Raw genomic sequence first — 18,398 nt, forward strand, 5'->3', positions numbered from 1 at the left:
CTATCCTACCATAATACTACAATATTCAAGTAATCGAGATCCTCTTTAAGTACATTTCCCTTCTTTCACACCTGTGAATGGTGCCTGCATCTGTAGCAAGCCAGGCTGCCCTGGAGGAAAGGCAGATGTGCAAGAGAGGCTCACTCTTTTTCTGGGCGCTCCTGCTGCACCCTGCATAATCCTGCAAGGCAGCCCGGGCGTTTTGATGCATATGCTCTGGTTTACAGTGGACAGATCTGCACACGCGTTCCTTCATTTAAGCTTGACTACTTCTATGCTTCCATTTCCAAACATACCCGCAGATCCACTCCCGGACCCACAGAATCTCACACCCAAACGGGCTCTGGGTTGAGCGGGGTGGAATGCCCGCACCTCTGCTTCTCTTCCACTGCCCCTTTCTTCCTTGCATTAGCGAGAGAGAAACCAGTTCACGCTACCTTGCATCGGTGGCAGCACGTCCCATGAGCGCATTCGGCGCCAGGCTTCAGAGAGCAATTAGCAGCATTGCAGCAGGGATTATTACATTCCTGAGGGAGAGACGGGAGAGACCAGACACATGCTGTGTTTACAGGGCCGATGTTTGAAGGCAAAAACCCCCAGAAAGCACCTGGCTGCCGTTGAGGGTGGGCTATAAGACTGCGGCTGCACAACTCAAGAGTAACGAAGAGTTTGGAGCACACCCCAGGCACACTCTCCTCTCGTTGCAGTGCTGCCACGGCAGTGTTCCTGCTTGTTACCACTGCGATCCAGCCGCAGCACTTCTCAGGTAAATCAGGACCAACGCAGTCATTTCAGAGCTGGGCCCCTCATACAGCAGGATCTGTAGCTCTATGTTGGGAGAACTGCACGGACCAGGTCGCCTTGGGGCAATTTAGGTACTCTGTTTTTCCCCTTGAGTCGCAGTGTCCTGTGGCTACTGTGCTACAGTTGGTGTGTACGAGGACCGTGCATCCAAAATCCACCCTAGTGCAGGGGTGTGGAACCTCTCCCGGCAGAGGGCCCAAATTCCATTTTGGAAATGCTCTTGGAAGCCAGTCCAGGGGTAGACAAGGCTGAAGGCAAAACAGGCAGGCCAAAATACCAATGATGCCAGCCTGATGGAGCATCAAGCAGTGACTAAGCCTTAGGAAATAATTTCAACCTTTTAGAATGGGGAGGGGCACAAAAGACAGGATAGCATCAAATGATGGGTGGCTGAGAGAAGAGGGGTAAGGTCAAGGGAAGGAGTCCTGGCCTTATGGGGACCCGCAGAGGATTGAAGGGTTGGTTTGGTCCATGGGCCTAGGGTTCTGTACCCCTGTTCTAGTGGGACCAAAATAACACCAAGAAATCAGATTTGGTGGAAAGGGAGAAGGCAAGTACCAGAGAGCCCACTCATGCTCTTCTCTCTTAGATAAGAACCTATGATATCCTGAAGTAAATTGAACATTAAAACACTCTGTCTTAACCTCATATGGGAGACTTCTGAAGTGTTAGTTCTGGAAGGGTTCTGCTGGTCAGAAGAAATGATCAACCCAGATCCATTTTCAATGGTGGAGAGTTATGAGGTGAGGTGCCCTGTAGTTCTGAAAGGGAGCACCTGCTGTGCACACAGAAGGTTCCAGGTTTAGCCTCCAGCACTTCCAGTTGAACGGATCTGGCAGCAGAGGATAAGGACTTCCACTCAAACCCACAGCACAAACCAGTCTTCCTCCAGATGTGTTGGAAAACTATTCCCTTAATTCCCAACCAGCAAGAAGTCATCATCTAACACCTCTGGAGGAAATCAGGCTGGGGAAGGTGGGCACAGAGAATACTGGACTGGGTGGATAAATGTTCTGATCTGGTATAAGAGGGCTTCCCACATTCTGGTTTCTTTTGTTCTCATATAACATATCGTTCATTCAGTTAGCCATAGGACAAGAAAACTTAAAATATGGACAAATCCAGTCCCTTGTGTAAAGTGGCATGGCTTAATCTCAACATCCTCAGGGAGGATGAATTTTGATTAAGGGCACAATCCTATACACATTTAGATAGAAAGAGATCCACAGCACTGAGTATCCTTTCAGCCATCCATGGACTGTGCCCTAAGAAAGTCTTAGCTTTCTATTTAAAAAATTAAAGAAATGGCAAGCAAAACACTGAAGAAAAAGTAACTTAAAGCAGAGGCCAAAGACATAATCCAGAGCTCCTGAAGCAGACAGAATTTCATTTTCTTCTTCTGCAATCTACATTTTAATTTTAATTACAGCAAAACTTGTAGTAAGTATATCAATAGGTCTTATGAGCAATTCCTTGACCACAATGTTTATGGAGCAAAGTCAAGTTACCTCTACTTCCCCACAGTCACACTCTTCTCCTTCTTCGAGATAACCATTTCCGCATCTCTGTCCTCCATATAAGGTCTTGGTATCTGGCATATTATAAAGGCACATCCCTCCACCAGATTGCAAGTAGCGGTCCAGCTCCTTCCGATTGCACTTGTTGAAAACCCTGGGAAATGGGTCCCTGTAAACAAGCAGGGCAAACGCACACGTCATTCGACTAGATCAGTGATGAAGGATGCCTAGTTCCAGTTCCAGGTTTCTCATGGCCTTTGGCCAAGATACCCTGAAATGCTGAGCAAGCAGGTTGCAATGGTGAGGGGAAGAAGCAATTGCAAGGGACTCCTATCAGTGGGCCATGCTGAGGCGTGGAACCTCAGCTGATGCCTGGCCAGGCCCATCCATGATCTGCAGGGCCAGGATCCCCTTCAGTCTGCATTTTGAAACAAACCAATCTGATTGGTTAGCCTCCCAGGCTAACATGTGGGTGAAAAAGCAGGTATCCTTCAGATTTTGCAGTCTCCAAAAAGCGTGATGCAATTCTCAGCTCAAAAAATGAATGCAAGGCTGGATCTAGATTGGGGAACCTCCAAAGCAGATTTGGGGGGGACACACAATGGATGACAGCGGGAAAGAGAGAACATGAAAGTCCTATTTTGCAAGCAGTACCGTGATAGAATAATGTATTTGGAGCCACCCTGCTAACTTGTATTCTGTATGATAAAACAAAGAAAAGAAAGACATACTTTGAGAGAAAATGTATGTAGAAATGCATAGTATGTGAGAAAAATACTCAAAAATACATCATCATCATCATCATTATTATTATTAGAACATTTCTATGCCGCCCCTTGCCGAAGCCTCGGGGCAGCTTACAACACAATAAAATACAATACAATATAAAAATAACAATATAAAATTAACATTAATAATATAAAATAAATAAAAAATACTAAAAAATTTAGACATTAAAAGTACTCTAAAAGCATGTGATTTATAAATATATAAGATATTTAAACATGAATTTTCACATGGGTTTTTATAGCAATCTAGATGAATGCAGAAATGGATGGAATGGAATTATTGAACAACCACATAGACCAGATGCGATGGTGGAAATACCCTACCACCAACAATTGCCAAAAACCAATAGTTCCTTTTTTTTCTATGAAAATATTATTTGTGTGTTGAATAAAAGAGGATCCCTTGGATATGTTGTTGTTGTTGTTTTGGTTAAGACTATACTTCTTCCTGGGTTGAATATCTAATTGGGTTGGTTTCCTTTTTCTTATGAGTTTTAAGCATGGGACTGTGTGACTCTTCGGATCTTTGAGAGTACCCGTTGGTGGGTGCATCCACATTGCTCACACATGAAGCTGTCATTCAGATCACGCCTTTCTGCAAGACATCTGTAAATGAAGCAACATGACCATAGAGGGCTTTCAAGGACTCACCCTGTTGCCGCTGCCATGATGCACCCTCCATCGTTCGGACTGGCAGTGCAGCAGCCGGCTGCGTCGTGGCTCATGCCAAAATTATGTCCCATCTCATGGGCCATCGTGGCAGCAACTCCGATGGCATTCTCAGAGTGATCCTGTCCAGACACAGAATCAAGGGGGAGAGTCAGGACAACATGCAGCAAAGTGTGAATGGAAATGTGTATTTCTGTGTGTCCCGCTCAGGAGACAGATGGGCTCATCAATCGGAAGGGGCAGCATGATGATCCAGTATTCATTAACTAATTACATTAATATACTACCCACGGGCCAAACCTCTGGATGCTTTATAAGACAAAGCTTAAAAGCATAAAATATAGGATTACAGTAATGTAACAGTATAAGCATATATTATATTATTATTATTATAATAACATAACATAAAAATATAACATAAAAGTCATGCATTTAAAACAGAATGAAACAAAAGTAGTAACCAAGATTAAAAACCAGCAGCAGTGCAAAGATCTAAACATTCAGTAGTATAATTTTTAAAACTGCAGGACTAAAAAACCTAGAAAAATAAATGCTCTTCATCTGGCACTGAACAGATCACAATGCAAGCACAAGGTGAGCCTCTCTGAGGAGGTCATTACACAACTGAGATGCCACCACTGAAAAGGCGCTCTCTTTAGTTGCTACCTGCCTCACCTCATTCAGTGGAGCTACCAGAAAGCAGGCCTCTGATCTTAGGGTTCAGGCATGTACATAGGAAAGAAGACAATCCTTCAGGTAACCAGAAGGTTAGATGTAGGTATGATTTCTGCAAACACTGGAACCTTCCATGGACTTTTGCCCTTCTCTCCAATTGTATAATGTATGCAGAAAGAAAGCTATTATCAGATTAAATGTTCTAAGCTTGTAGTCCATTCTTACGCATGTTTACTCAGAAGTAATTTCCACTATGTTCAATGAGGCTTAATCTGTTACATAAGATAGCAGCTCTAGTCTATGGGCCTAAGAATCCTAATCCATGAAGCTCACAGGAGTTTGGGATACGGTCTCCTTCCATCTAAATGTGACTCCAAAATTAGTTGCAAGTGACCTTCTACATCGGGGTCCTCAAACTTTTTCAACAGGGGGCCAGTTGAAAGGTGCTGGCAGTGGGCGTGGGCTGGCAAGGCAGTGCTGGCAGGGGGCGCAGGTGAGAGGGTAAGGGGGCACACGGTGAGGCAGCGGCATGTGCACACAGTGAGATGCTGGCATGCTTGCACGGAGATCGTTTTTTCCAAGCGAGTCCGTGTGAGCATGGGTGCAGTGAGTCCAAAACCTCTGAGCTGGGCCGAATAAATGGGTATGGCGGGCTGTATCTGCCCCACAGGCCGTAGTTTGAGGACCCATGTTCTAAATGTTCTAACAACTATACTAATTGTTGGCTGCAGCAGGTGACTGGTTGAAGCTGGCGGACAATGGATCCTGATCCATTCTGACATTGCTTTTGCAGACTTAGTTGCAACCTGGAACAGCCACTTCACCTTCATTTGGCAAATGCAGATTTGGTCACTACTGCATTTTCTTCCTCATCAACATTTTTTCATTATGATTATTTTAGAAAATAATCACAGACATGTGCTATGCTATTTTTAGGCACCATATTCTACTAAAAATGTAAGAGTGAATTTGCAGACCATATGCCCAATTTTTTAGCCTATATCCATAGTTGTTTTTCACACTTTCTTTAGACTCCTGGGGCTCAGGAAAGTGGGAAGTACAAGACATTCCATTTAAGGAAGCAAAGCATTTTGAGATCTGTCAAAATTCAGAATTCCTTTTAAAATGGGATTTAAAAATAAGGATTGTGTATATGTTCTTGTCAACACCCCCTTCCCCCAGTTAGCCCTATCAAAACCCCTGTTTTTAAAAGAAGCCTGGGTGTTGACAGCTCCTGTAAGCAGTGTGGCTTGCACCGTTCTATCTTTCTGAGCACTTTAAGTCTTAGGACAGGGAAGAAAATATGCAGGACAACCAAAAACCAGAGGAGCACACTGCAAAGAGGGAGATCTACTTGTCACTCCCTTTCATGAGTAAGGTTCCCTCACATCTTTGCTTTCCTCCGACAGTTCACCTTTTGATAGCATTCAATAACTCACAAAGTAAAAAATAGGAGAATATGCAGCCTCCCTGAGTCAATATCCATGGTTGGTACCTGTTGCATGGTTAGTGCACACTTCCATACTTGCACAAGACCAACTAAATACAAAAGCAAATATCAAAAGCAAGAACAAATTGTTAATGAAGTGGTCTAGATTTACTCAGAGTGGGTTAGGTTATGCAAACCAAAGTCAATGCGTCTTGAGCACAAGTTATGCTCTCATATTAAAATCACTTACCATATTCACTCCTCCAGACTGATAGACAGAACACATGGCCATCAAAGGGGCCAAACCAATAGTAGTACCATGGAAAGACATCCCACTTAATCACATTAGGAGAGAGAATGAAATTGTAGATGAGAGTTAAATTATGAAGTGCTGAACATTAAACAATTCACAGAAACCAGAACTTTTTATGTCTGCCTATGACAGAGGTGGGATACCTCTGGCCCAGGGGCCAAAGCTGGGTCTACCCATGACCAAATCAGAAACTTGTCTGGACTGGGAATTGTGCCTCTCATCTTTTGCCTGCCCCCCGCCCACACACACAAGAATGCAGCCCCTGAGAGCTTTTCCAAAGTGAAATTTGGCCCTTGGGCTAAAAGAGGCACTCCACCCTGATCTATGCACACCATTATGTTTTAAAAACAAATCTACAAATACAGCCCATGATTTCTATCTTCTCCTACAGTTGCAAACCCTATAGAAGAGGGTAGCAGGGCATGAAAGTTACTGTGGGTGTCTTCCAAGTAGAATTGTTGTAAGCCGCCCCAAGGCTTCGGCGAAGGGGGCGGCATAAAAATGTTTTAATAAATAAATAAATTTGCACTGATTTTTATTTAAAATGATAGAAATTATGCGCTTGCAATTGCAATGGTCTGCATGATTTTGAAACCTACAAAAAGCATTTGTCCAACAGACAAATCACTCTCTATATACATATGTGCGTGTGTGTATGCTTACATGGTCAAACAAAAACAGTAAATAGCTTCAGCCCTGTCATTTCCCAACACTTTCTCTCTGTTAAATGTACTGAAAGATGCAATGATAAACAACCCTTTAGGAACTAGATATCCTTCCCAAAAATATACAGATGCTTTTGGAAAATATACATTCAGCAAATCAAGGGAATACATCAATAATACACTGAGTGACTGTGAATGGTATAGCAAGTAGAAGTGTAACATTTGCAATCATAATAAATCACAAACAAAGAGCAAGTAGTATCAACTACAAATGACTTGCTACAAGTGTGCTGATGAATATTTGTTTAAAAATGTGTTTCACATTTCTGAGTCATGGCAGAATCCTCTCTGCTGAGACATTCAAAGCATAAGTAGCAACACCTACACAAATAATAGCACTGATTCACTTCTTGTCACTAGAAACCCGGAGAAATGGGCAATGCTATTTTATAAGAACTCACGTTATCAGCTGAGCGTTGTCGTGCTTTTTATACATTAGCAGTTTGCGCCTCCAAGAAAGAAAAGACCACAGGGTAGAATATGGGTTCTCAGAGATCTCACACTTATTGTGGTCATTCCAGACCTCAATTCCAACAAGAGCAACTCGTATGTTCAGGGATTTGTAAAACTGAGAAGTTGAAGGAAAGATGCACTGCAGTTAATCAACTGACTCTGACTCCAGCTAATTCTATTGCATCACTTGCTGCCTTACCCTGTTTGCCATGGGAAAGAAATTGACACAACCTTTTAGCAAAATGCTAAAGGTGCCCTATAACCCTGTTTTAACCGAGTTCTTCCGGATTCTTGTGGATAAATTGGGCATTACTTGTAAGTACCTGCAACTGGTCCACAACACCTCTTGTATTTGGAACAGTAGCCTGAGCAAGAGTGGTGATGTGAGGCAGAGCTTAAGCACTCCTTGCTGTGTTCCACCTCGACCCCTGAAGCTTTTGAGCTAGCATAAACCCACACTTGGGCAACATAGCTCATGCTTGCCCCGACAACAGGGACAGTGGTGATCACAGCCTGCCTCCCATTCCTTTGCTGCCAACAATTTCCCAGTGGCTCTCTCACATGCAGGTGTGTCTTTTGAAGCATCAGGAAATCCACAAGGAGAAAGTGACTTGAGGGTGAGGAGGGGGTACAATGCCCTCAGCCCTTTTTCCTCTAGAAGGAAATGTAACATTTACTTAGACTCTCAGCTTTTACATTTTTCTTGTAAAGCTTATATGGCTGGTCTCACCTTATCTACATAATTGGCTGCCTCCACTAACTTATGCTTGGTTGCTTGAAGATCAGAGTTGTGCTTCCGAAACTGAAAGAAAAGGAGAAAAACAATTCTGCAAACGACAGCTGCTGCGAAATGTGCTCCTGCGGGAATCTGTTTGTGGCTCCCTTGTGAATCTGCCTCTGGGGAGCTGCCCATGGTTGCTGGCCACCTACTGGGATTTGAACCATGCATGTGTTTCAGTTTATCCCATGAACCCAGTTAAGTCAAAGTTTTGGCTTAATAATGCCACTCAGCAAATCTTTCTCCATGGCCACTGCTCCTCCAGCTCATGCTTAAATCATAAAGCAGAATAAACAAAGCTTGATGCATTTTGCTACCTATTTATATTCCATGATATTCTTACTCTGGTTACATTTTGTCACTTTCTTTTGTTCAATACATTTATTTTCTGACTCTGTCCTGTAAGGGACCCAATCAGCTTACATAATCTCTATCCTCATCCCCATGTTACCCTCACAGCAGCAACCCTGCAAAGTAGGTCAGGCTGAGAGTCAGTGACTGGCCCAGATTCACCCAGTGAGCTTCGTGGCTGCATGCAGATCTAGCACTCTCACCACTATGCAACACTGCCTCTCTTGTATAGGCTGCTTCAAGAGTTAGAAAATATAGTACACCAAATCTAGAAAATCTACTTTCTAGAGGGTAGAAAGTATAGCCTTCCTATGGTCAGGTTTGTTGTTGTTGTTAATTCAGAATGCTAAAAATCTAAGATCTCTCCACAGTGACTGCTTTATTTACAAATGGACAAGCTGTGCAGGCATTAAGAGGGTACAGCGGGAAGTGTACAGACAGAAAGTGTTTACTGTGCAACAGCACCACAGATGTCAAAAGCAGCTCCGAGCCTAGCAGACCACAGAACGCTTCGTCTCAAACTCCTGCAGCAGATTATTCCCCTCAGCAGGGCCACATCCCCATTCTGCATTGCACAACACAGTTGGGACATTACTCTGAACATGGAATGTGGACGGTTTGGTCAGAGGTTATTTGGATCGTCTGGGGGCTCACAACATGTTTTATAGACACCAAGGCTTTAAATCCCTCTCCCTCGTGCTCAGCTGGTTCCTCCACCCCATACTAGCCTCACAGCAACTCATCCTGTCCAGATGTTTGCATAGCAACTGCAGTAACTCACTGAGCTGGCCATAATTCATGACTATTGCAAGGGCAGATGCTGCATCTGCTTTGCCGATTCTTCAGAAGAAAATGTGTGCTTTGTTTATCTTTTACAACGGGGGTGCAAACCTCAGGCTGGGCTCCCACAAGCACCTACTCTGTGGTCGTTTCCAGCTTTTGCATGTTCTCCCCATTCTTAAAGGCCGACATGCCTCTCTCAGGCTTCAGTTAAGCTACCATATGCTGGCCCTTTGGTCTCTTTGTCCTGTCCTGCTGATCTTTGGCCCTGTCCACCACCTGAATGTGCTCTCGAGAGTTTCTTCAGTATAGAATTTGGCCCTTAGCTCTGCAACCTTGCTTAAAAGTTTATCTTCTACTAGCAGTATGAATGGAGTGCCTGCTAACTGAACATATATTGCTTGGGGCAAGTCAGTGTCAGTGCAGGAAGTGGGGACTTGTTGACCTTCCAGATGCTGAGTACAACTCCCATCACCTGACCATTGACCATACTGGCTGGGGATGATGGGAGTGTGTCCATCAGCAGGAGGAGGGCCACAGGTTCCCCCTCTGTACATTAGTGGGTTTGTGTGCTCTTTAAAACATCATCATCATCATCATCACCTTCAGCGACAACGTGCTTTTATTTTTTTTCCTTAGGATGAGTCTGGAAAAACAAGATTGACCATTTCTCTATGAGGCCCCTAAACAAATGTGTACATCTTGTGCATCTAGTAAAGGAGTAAGGGCGAACAAACATTAGAAAGCCCAGTATCAGCTGCACTTGCCTCACCCCTTTTGCACAGCTTCTTAGGAAGAGGGAAATGCAGTGATATTTCTGCTCTAGCTTTCTTAGAACGAATGAGAGCTGGTGCTGCACTTCACATCATTGAACATTAGAAGGGGATGAAACAAGCCATATAAAGATCCACTGAGAAGATCATGTTCGTGCGGATAAAGTATACAAGCAGCCGCCACGTCTTTGAAGGAGAGTGTGCCAGGAAAAAAAGCCATTAAAATCAAAGCAGGCATGACCTCATGCCCCTGGGAGTGGTTAACAAGACATGGACCCAGCAAGTTCCAGGTTGCTGATTAGAAACAGATTTTAGGCACATTCAGACAGGATGTTTTTTCTGTCTCTGTCAATTGCTTGCAAGGGCTACATGAAATAAGTGAGTGGTCTCAACCACAATTTCATCCTTTACTAAATGTTTCAGTAATCGTTTAGGAACCTAAATGAACAAGAATGGAGACTTATATTTGCAGAAATGAACCGGGGAACATCGTTAGGTTGGATTTGCACACAGAGAGGTAGGAGCTAAGCAGCACCTTCTCTAGGTGATGGGAACTGGATTTTTGAGTTTTACAGAAAAGCAGCCATGTGCAATTGCAAATTGAACTGCAAGTCAGGGGGACTTAACCTCTCTCTTTCTATGCTGTTTTTCAAATCAAAAGCCAACAACACTGCCTGAGTTAATATTAGTGGTACTGGAGAAAAAAATGGAACTACAGGATACTGGGACAGCTACTTTTAAGTAAAAATCAGTCACTGGAAGGTTTAGTCACTGATCTCCTGTGTGATATATGTATAGTTTGACACTGGACTTTAATCAGTCCTAAACTTGCTTTTGAGCTGGTATAAACACCTATTTCTCTTACCTCTGCAAAATCAGCCACTAGTAAAAGTTCCACATATTTCATAGAATGTTGATCATCCCTCTTCATCTAGGGCAGAAGCACAGAAATATGTTTGTTCAACTGGTTTATAAAGCTTCTTAAAGTCTAAATTATACATTCTTTAAAAAGCATCCATTGTGTAAGTTACAAAAAGGCATTGTCCACATGGTGGTTTTAAGGTAAAAAAGTTCCCTTATTTATATAACATGGGTAGTCCCTTACAGTGCGTGTTGATGGGAGATGTGTAGCAACATGTGTTTCTAACTATATCATTTTCCTAGGTTCATGCATGATTTCTCTTCCTCAACTTAGCCTCATTCTCACACTTCTCAAGTAAAACACATACTCAGCAGTTCTGGATCACACGCATTCATATTCAGTTGTCAATGTATTTATGAATCCATCAAAAAAAATTACTGGGCTTTTCTCTTGTGACTGTCTTTCCAAAGGCCTATACTTTAAAACTGCATTTTTGAAGTTTTCATAAAGTCAGCACATTAGACAATGTGTCTGGTCTTCCTAATTTTAAGGAAAGTTTGAATGACTGTGTCATTCAGGCACACCAGTTCTGAATGCAGTGTTCAAAGATGGTTTGTGTGACTCTGTAAAACAACTCAAAAACATCTGTACCTTATGGATCCTTTACCTGGTGGCTTAAATGTTGGTCAACAGGTTGACAAACCTTTCTGTTTCAGCCTCAGAAGAATATTAAAATAAATCAGCAATGAGGAAAAAAGAGCTGGTATGGTGAAGAGTATAATGCTGGGGGAAATGGAAGGCCAAAGAGACAAGGAAGACCCAATATGAGATGGATCAACTCAATGAAGGAAGTCAGAGCCTTGAATTTGCAAGAGCTGAGCAGGATATGGTATTCTGGAGGGTACTCAATCATAGGTTCACCATAAGTTGGAGATGACTTGATGGCACAGGATAACAACAAACAACCTAGTGAAGAGATTAATTCACTGGGCAACCTTATGAAAGGCACCATTTTTTGGCTGCAGACACCCATATATAATGTGAGGTACTAAACCACCATAAGTTACAGATTAGTTGTAAGGCTTGCTAAGATAATGCATGAGTGTCACCTTGCTACAATACAGGAGAGAGCTCTTATAGGATATAATGGTGTCATTTAGAAGTACTAACCCTGAAGTGATGACCAGGCTCAGCTTGGTCTGTCAACTCAGTATGCAAATCCACAGTATTTGACCGCAAGTGTAGGTTTCCACAGGTAGCCCTGGGAAACTTGAGATGTTCAGACCTGTAGATGAAGTGCTGCTCCTGACTGTCAGGACGAGGCTCCAGGATATAACTGAGGTTGTTGCTTAGAACTATAAGGCCACTGAAAAACAATGTCAACAAGAAAGAGGGTATAAAATGCATAACATGTGATTATTCAAATATTAAATTATGGCTGGAATTCTGTAACCACTTGTTGGGCTAACTTCCAATGAGACATGCATATAGGCACATGACAAGTTATCTGAACATGAACCAATACCAGCTTCACTTTTTGTATATTTTACTGCCATTGACTAAATTTTAAAGGAGACTTTACAATGGAACTTTTCAATTAAAAAAAAAAACCTGCATGGAAACCAGAAAGCCATCAAATGGTGAGTGGTCTATGGAAAGGTATGAGGCCAGCAGAGGGAGTTGCGGCCATACAGGGTACCCCAAAAGGCCATAATGGAACCCCAGGCAAGCTGGACTTGGCTTCATGCCTAAGATGCAGATGTCTCTGTATTGGGTATGAATAAGATTTCATGCCTTCTTTACAGTTAGTGCCGTGGAAACTGTAGCCATAACAGTGATCCAATGCACATTTTTAGGACTAAAACACAACTTTCTCCTTGCAAAGACAAAAAAACAATGCTATGACACAGCTGAACAATTTAGCCTTCTTTTTAAACATTTTGGGTATTGGGTGAAGGTCTAATACCAGGGAAAGGACTAAGGATCAGATACAACAGAGTTTTGTGGATATACTGCATTTGCTCCCTTAAGAAAGATGCTATTTGGAAACTAAGTATTTTTCCCAGGTGGGGAAATTTGTTATGGAAGTGGGGAAGTGACCCCAGGTTTTGAGAAACTTCTGTTTTAGTATATTCATCTGGCTGTCAGTGGATGGTGTTCTTCCTCAAGGGAAGAGGTCACAGGCCTGTCAGTGATGGTCCACAGCCTAAAGGATGGGCAGCCCGCAGGATCAACCAACTTCCTATCATGGGAGAGGAATCACTAGCTCACAAGTGGGCAGGGAGAGAGAATGTGCATAGAAGTCCCAGCTTTGAAGCTAATACCCTACATAATACCATCATCTCCATCCATCATAGCCCCCACTTACTTGATCCTAAAAGAGGATGGGGCCTCATCAAGTAGCTCTGCCCCTGAAGTTGCTGTGTTAGGGGCATCTGTGCATACAGGATGAATGTCTGCAGAAAGACTTCCATGCAAACCAGAAGCCATTCTCCTGGTTTTTGTGATATTGCTCAATATATTAAAATACCATGATTGTGCACATATGCTAAAATGTGTTTAAAATACACTACTGACAACCACTTCAGCTACTGTAACAAGACAAACCAATGCAAGGAACAGTAAGATGGAGCAGTGCATGATTAATTCCAATTATTTATTGGCGTAATGAAGCACTATTGATGTTCTGTCTTGCACAGAAGTTTTACATGCAACAGCATCCTCCTTGCAGAGCAGGGATGGGCAAGACTGGTGGGTTGGCATCCACTCAGGCCTCACTAGAACCTGCACTGCTTCTCCACCAGTGCTTTCCCGCTGTTACCGCCATGGCCACTGCCAGTGCTCAAGGAGATTCTTTGGCAGACAAGTACCAATATGGAAAGGACCCCCAAAAATAGTAGGGTTGAAAACCACTCTCTTTAAAAAAAGAAAAGTCAAAATGCTTTTATGAGTACGTTTTACATGATTCTGGTAAAAATGGTTTTGTTGTTTAATTTCATTCCTAGTAAGAGGAAGTTCCCAAACTGTTTTTTCCAGCTTGCAGTCTTCCTAGATCAGAATTAATCAAACTGTTAACCCTGGAAGCCAGGAAAGAATTCAAATGATATCAAGATGTAAAAATTTGGCAGGAAAATATTAACTGTACATTAATCTTTGAAATAAGCAAGGGAATGAGGTGATGAGTTTGACATATATTTGAATTTAATCCTCTTGGCAATTAGCTTATTTTGCTTTGTGGAATAAATTATAAGGAAAGAAAATGCTATATATTATGTTAAACAGAATTATTAAGGAGAAGGGTAAAGGAAAATGATTAAAACATACAGGAAACATTATGGTGATTCTTGGAGTGCTATAGTCTGGGCAAGCTGTCCAAATTTTATAGATGCTGCAAGTTCTATTCCAGTTTAGAGGTCATTACTGGAATAAGATTCTCTAAGCTACCAGGGCGGTCCAACTTCAAGCAAACTGAGCACCATTATGATGAAGTCTTCCATGATTGTTTGGACAGCTGCCCTTAAAAGCCCAAACTCTTCCTTGACTCAGACACTTATCTGCATTTTCAATAACAAATTAGGATTCTCTGAAAGCTTGACTACACAGACCTCTTTGTAAGATGCCCACCAGATTGCTTCCAGAGGCTTATGTCAAAATATTGGCAAAGAGAAATTGCGCAAGATGAGTGTGTTGCAAATATAGGAGAACTGGGCTGTTGATTTTCAGGAAACTGAGAAATCTGAATTGCAGCTATATGAGGCCTCCCTGTTTTCTAAAATAGACTCTCTAGCAATTTTTAGAGGCATGAGAAGTGTGAAATAAAGACAGAGCTTTATGTGAGAGATTGCCTGACAGATGTCTAAAAATACTGATGAATTTTAGAGGGCTATTCACTTGCTAAGCCACTGCATCGCCTCAACCAAAATCAGGGGTTGGGTCCCCTTGTCTGGAGCCTGATAGAATTTGATTACAGCTTGTGGTTTTGTCTAAATAAAAGAGAGAGGCAGTTTTTTGGTTACGAGGACAGGACTGGTGTCAAGGGCAGGCATGGCTCGGATGCCAAGCCAAGGAGCCACACGCTCCTGCAGGCTCAACTGACAGAAGCCCCAGGCTTGCTTCAGCCTTCATCATAGCAACCTGCTTGTTCTCCTGCCTCTCCCTCTGGCCCAGGCCATGGTGGCTGCAAGGAGGAGCAGAAGCAAATGCTACAACCTCCATGCTTCCTGGCTCTGCCAGTCAAACAGGCAAGTGCTGGAAATGAGGAAAAACAGGAGGAGGAGCCAGAGAATGGATGACAAAGGCAGCAAGAAGGTGGTAGCAGCATGAGCGGTGCACCCTCAGCAACCTAGAGCCAACCCTGTATGAGGATGCAAGTTCGTCCTGATCGAGGCCAAAATGGTGGCCATCACAGAATCAGGCCCGTTATTATCTAAGGGAAGAGTGGCTACCATTCATCATAGACCCTACAGCAATTCTCCCTGCCACCTTCTTACTGTATCTATAAGAGAGAGCATTTGCTTTAGTCAAGACCTTGAGGCAATTTCCTTCCAGTGTGGCCTTAATTTAATTCTGAGTCTGTTGTGTGGCTGGTTTTTAAGCAAAGATAAGGGCTGAACAAATTAGAGGGATCAGTATCAATAATCTTGCAGTTATTACTGGAGACTCTGCTTCCCCAGCCTTCTTCCAAGGTAAGCTCTTCTAATCCAATCTTACATATACAATTTAAAAAAATCTGAACAATTATATTTTTAAAAGTTTTTTCATATGCTTGGAATAGGGCAGGGCTACATACTGAGGAGACTGCCTCAGGCAGTAAATGCTGGGAGGTAGCAGCAAAATAAATATTAGCAGTCCTGAATGTTCTGTTAATAAATAATATATCTAATTGTCCATCCAGTGTTGGTGCCCTCACAGTCATAGCATCCTGGCGGGAGACACACTTCCTCAGCCAAACCTACCTCACAGGGCTGCTGTAATGACAAAACAAGGTAACATGGCTGTTTATGTTTATGAGGCAGTTGGAGGTAAGGGGGCAAATGCATTAATAATCCATACACTAGCCAGGCCCATTTTTTCAGTGCATGTTGAGGCAGTTGTCCATAGCAAAGGCTTCAAGCAGGCCTGCTTTTCACAGAGAGAATTAATTTAGTATAACGTTATGTGAATTAGTCTATACAAGCCTGTTGCGTGTTGCTTTTATGCTGAAAGATTGGGAACGTTTTCTGAAATGGATTTGTTCTGAACGCAGTGCAGACAGAAAGATGGCTCTGGCTGTGGGGACAGAGTCACACCCCTCCTCACTTGCACGGCTCCTGCCTCGAGAAATCAAGACACGTGCAAGCTGTTTAGCTTCTGTATACTTCCAGTAATCCTAGAATGACTTCAAAGTCCGGACAACACGAAGGATGCTGGCCAGCACAGGGAGCCACTCTACTGCAAATGGGGAGCGTGTTGTTAGAGGGCAACTTGGCAGGCAGAAAAGAGCCGGAAAATCAGAGGTGGGGGGGGGGAGTGGGTCAGGCTGCACCTGCGATGCTTCCTACTCTGTCTGTGCTGTTGTGCATTAGGTCAGCCCCAAATGACTGGGGTTTGCTTTGTTTACACTTGATAGTTGGTTTACATTAAAAGTGACTTGAGGTTGTTGAGGGATTCTTTTTAAAAAATGGCCTGAACTGTTTCCTGACTGGATAGAAGCCCAGATTTCAAATGGCTTTGAGTAAAGGTGACTGTGTCCTGTTTACAAAAGCAGTATCTTTTCTTGTTTGGGGAGGTCAAGTCTTCCTCACATGGACGCATCCGAATGCAATCTGCGTTACAGACTCACAGCTCCTCACGAATACTGTCAAATGCAACTGTTGGTAGGAGGGATAAACCATGGAGATTGCTTTGCAGGGGAAATGTGTTTAAAATGGCTATAAATGCCGAAACCAAAAGATGCAAAAAAGTGCATGCGTGAAATACAGAAGAGTGTTGTGAGAAGAAGGAATTAAACTCTGGGGAGCAAGCATGAGGGAAAAGATGAGATTCTGAAGTTAGTCAAGATTGGAAAAGGGCTGTAACTTGGTGATAGAGCATGTCTGTTCCATGCAGAAGTTCCTAGTTCGCACCCAACCTTCTCCAGGTAGGCCTGAATAAGACCCTGGCCTAAAACCTGAGAGAACTGATGCTGGACTGAGATGGTAGAGACAGGAAAGCATTTTGTTGGTTTCATTTGGATAAGAACCGACCAGATTTGTGCTTTCCTGCATAAACTCTTGGTTATTCCTTGATATTTGCACTTCTAAAAATGTTGAGAAACGTTTTTCTAAAGAAATTTCTTTTTAAAAGTCATGCACAAAATTGTACAGATCACTGAAAACGGCAAAAGAGCATTGGATATGAGCAAATGGCTTGTGAGAAGTGTTTTGATATTAGGCAACTGTGCATACAAAACTGGATATAATAATGTAAATGCACAAGGAAATGCATACAAGTCTTTCTTGGAAACGTTTCTTCTGTAAATTCACAGAAAGAAAGGGGGGACAGAAAGAAACTGACAGGGAAAATAAGAAACTGAAATTAGCAAATTCAGGTTGCACTCTCTACCTTCCTAAGCTGATTGATCGAAAGATGCAAATATGACCCCCACTGGAGGTAGGGAGGCAAGCCTAGAGAGCCAGCATGGTGTAGCAGGTGGAGTGCTGGCATAGAAGCTGCGAGCTCGAAGTCCTAGTGCCCACTCTGCCATGGCACCACCAGGTGACTCAAGGACAGTCACAGGCTCTCAGCCTACTTTACCTGAGTTGTTATGAGGATAAAATGGAGAGAAGAAGGGGTTTGCAGGCCACCTTGATTCCTTTAGGGGGAAAAGGTGGGCTACAGATATAATAAATACATTGTATTATAAATAATAACTGAGAGAAATTAATTTTAGGAGTACCTAGTGCATTTTAATGGCATTTGGAAATTAAAACAAAGAAAATATAGGCAACCTTCTTTGGCATGCATAAGTCTTGGGATTCCTCACTGGTGCCTTTTGATACGTCTCAGCCTGAAGGACCTAAGAATTACCCTGATGGGTTAGATCTGACATTCTGTGCCCAGCAAAAGCCATCCAGGTGACCATGGCAGTTCACAAGCAGAACAACCTCACCATTTCTCCATAAATGTCTCAATTACTTACAAAAACGGGGCAGGAGGTGACATATGCTTTTGGCCATTATTCCATCTTGAAATAGTGAATTGTGAGCTATGAGAATATCCCTCTGAACTCAGAGAATTAATCTAATTTGAGACACTGCAAGACCTTACCGTAGACCGCTGCATGTGCTGAGTGCCACAGCTGAGTTCTCTATTCCCCTCACGTTACCATGGTAAAAGCAATGATCCTGAGAGAAGAAAATGGAGATTGCCATAGGAAGATACTCTGTAAATTATAAGTTCTTCTTTCTACTTCCACCCTCCCTCTCCTCCCACTTTCCTACTCCATTTTGTTGGAATTGAAT

At 42.8% G+C, this 18,398-nt stretch overlaps 1 protein-coding gene across 1 annotated transcript in view; it reads right to left on the reverse strand.

Annotated features, from left to right (window-relative positions):
* ADAM19 (ADAM metallopeptidase domain 19) overlaps nucleotides 1–18,398 on the reverse strand; it is a 66,660-nt gene that overhangs the window by 20,990 nt on the left and 27,272 nt on the right. Inside the window, exons 5-13 of the mRNA XM_044451007.1 lie at nucleotides 18,205–18,281; nucleotides 12,088–12,283; nucleotides 10,921–10,986; nucleotides 8,104–8,175; nucleotides 7,322–7,488; nucleotides 6,133–6,217; nucleotides 3,761–3,900; nucleotides 2,313–2,490; nucleotides 438–527 (exon numbers count right to left, since the gene is read on the reverse strand). Coding sequence (XP_044306942.1) covers nucleotides 438–527; nucleotides 2,313–2,490; nucleotides 3,761–3,900; nucleotides 6,133–6,217; nucleotides 7,322–7,488; nucleotides 8,104–8,175; nucleotides 10,921–10,986; nucleotides 12,088–12,283; nucleotides 18,205–18,281 — 1,071 coding nt within the window. The remainder of the gene's footprint in view (nucleotides 1–437; nucleotides 528–2,312; nucleotides 2,491–3,760; nucleotides 3,901–6,132; nucleotides 6,218–7,321; nucleotides 7,489–8,103; nucleotides 8,176–10,920; nucleotides 10,987–12,087; nucleotides 12,284–18,204; nucleotides 18,282–18,398) is intronic.

Source organism: Varanus komodoensis, unplaced genomic scaffold, assembly GCF_004798865.1.
Source record: "Varanus komodoensis strain SLA01 unplaced genomic scaffold, ASM479886v1 scaffold6_1, whole genome shotgun sequence".
NCBI classification, from domain to species: Eukaryota; Metazoa; Chordata; class Lepidosauria; order Squamata; family Varanidae; genus Varanus; species Varanus komodoensis.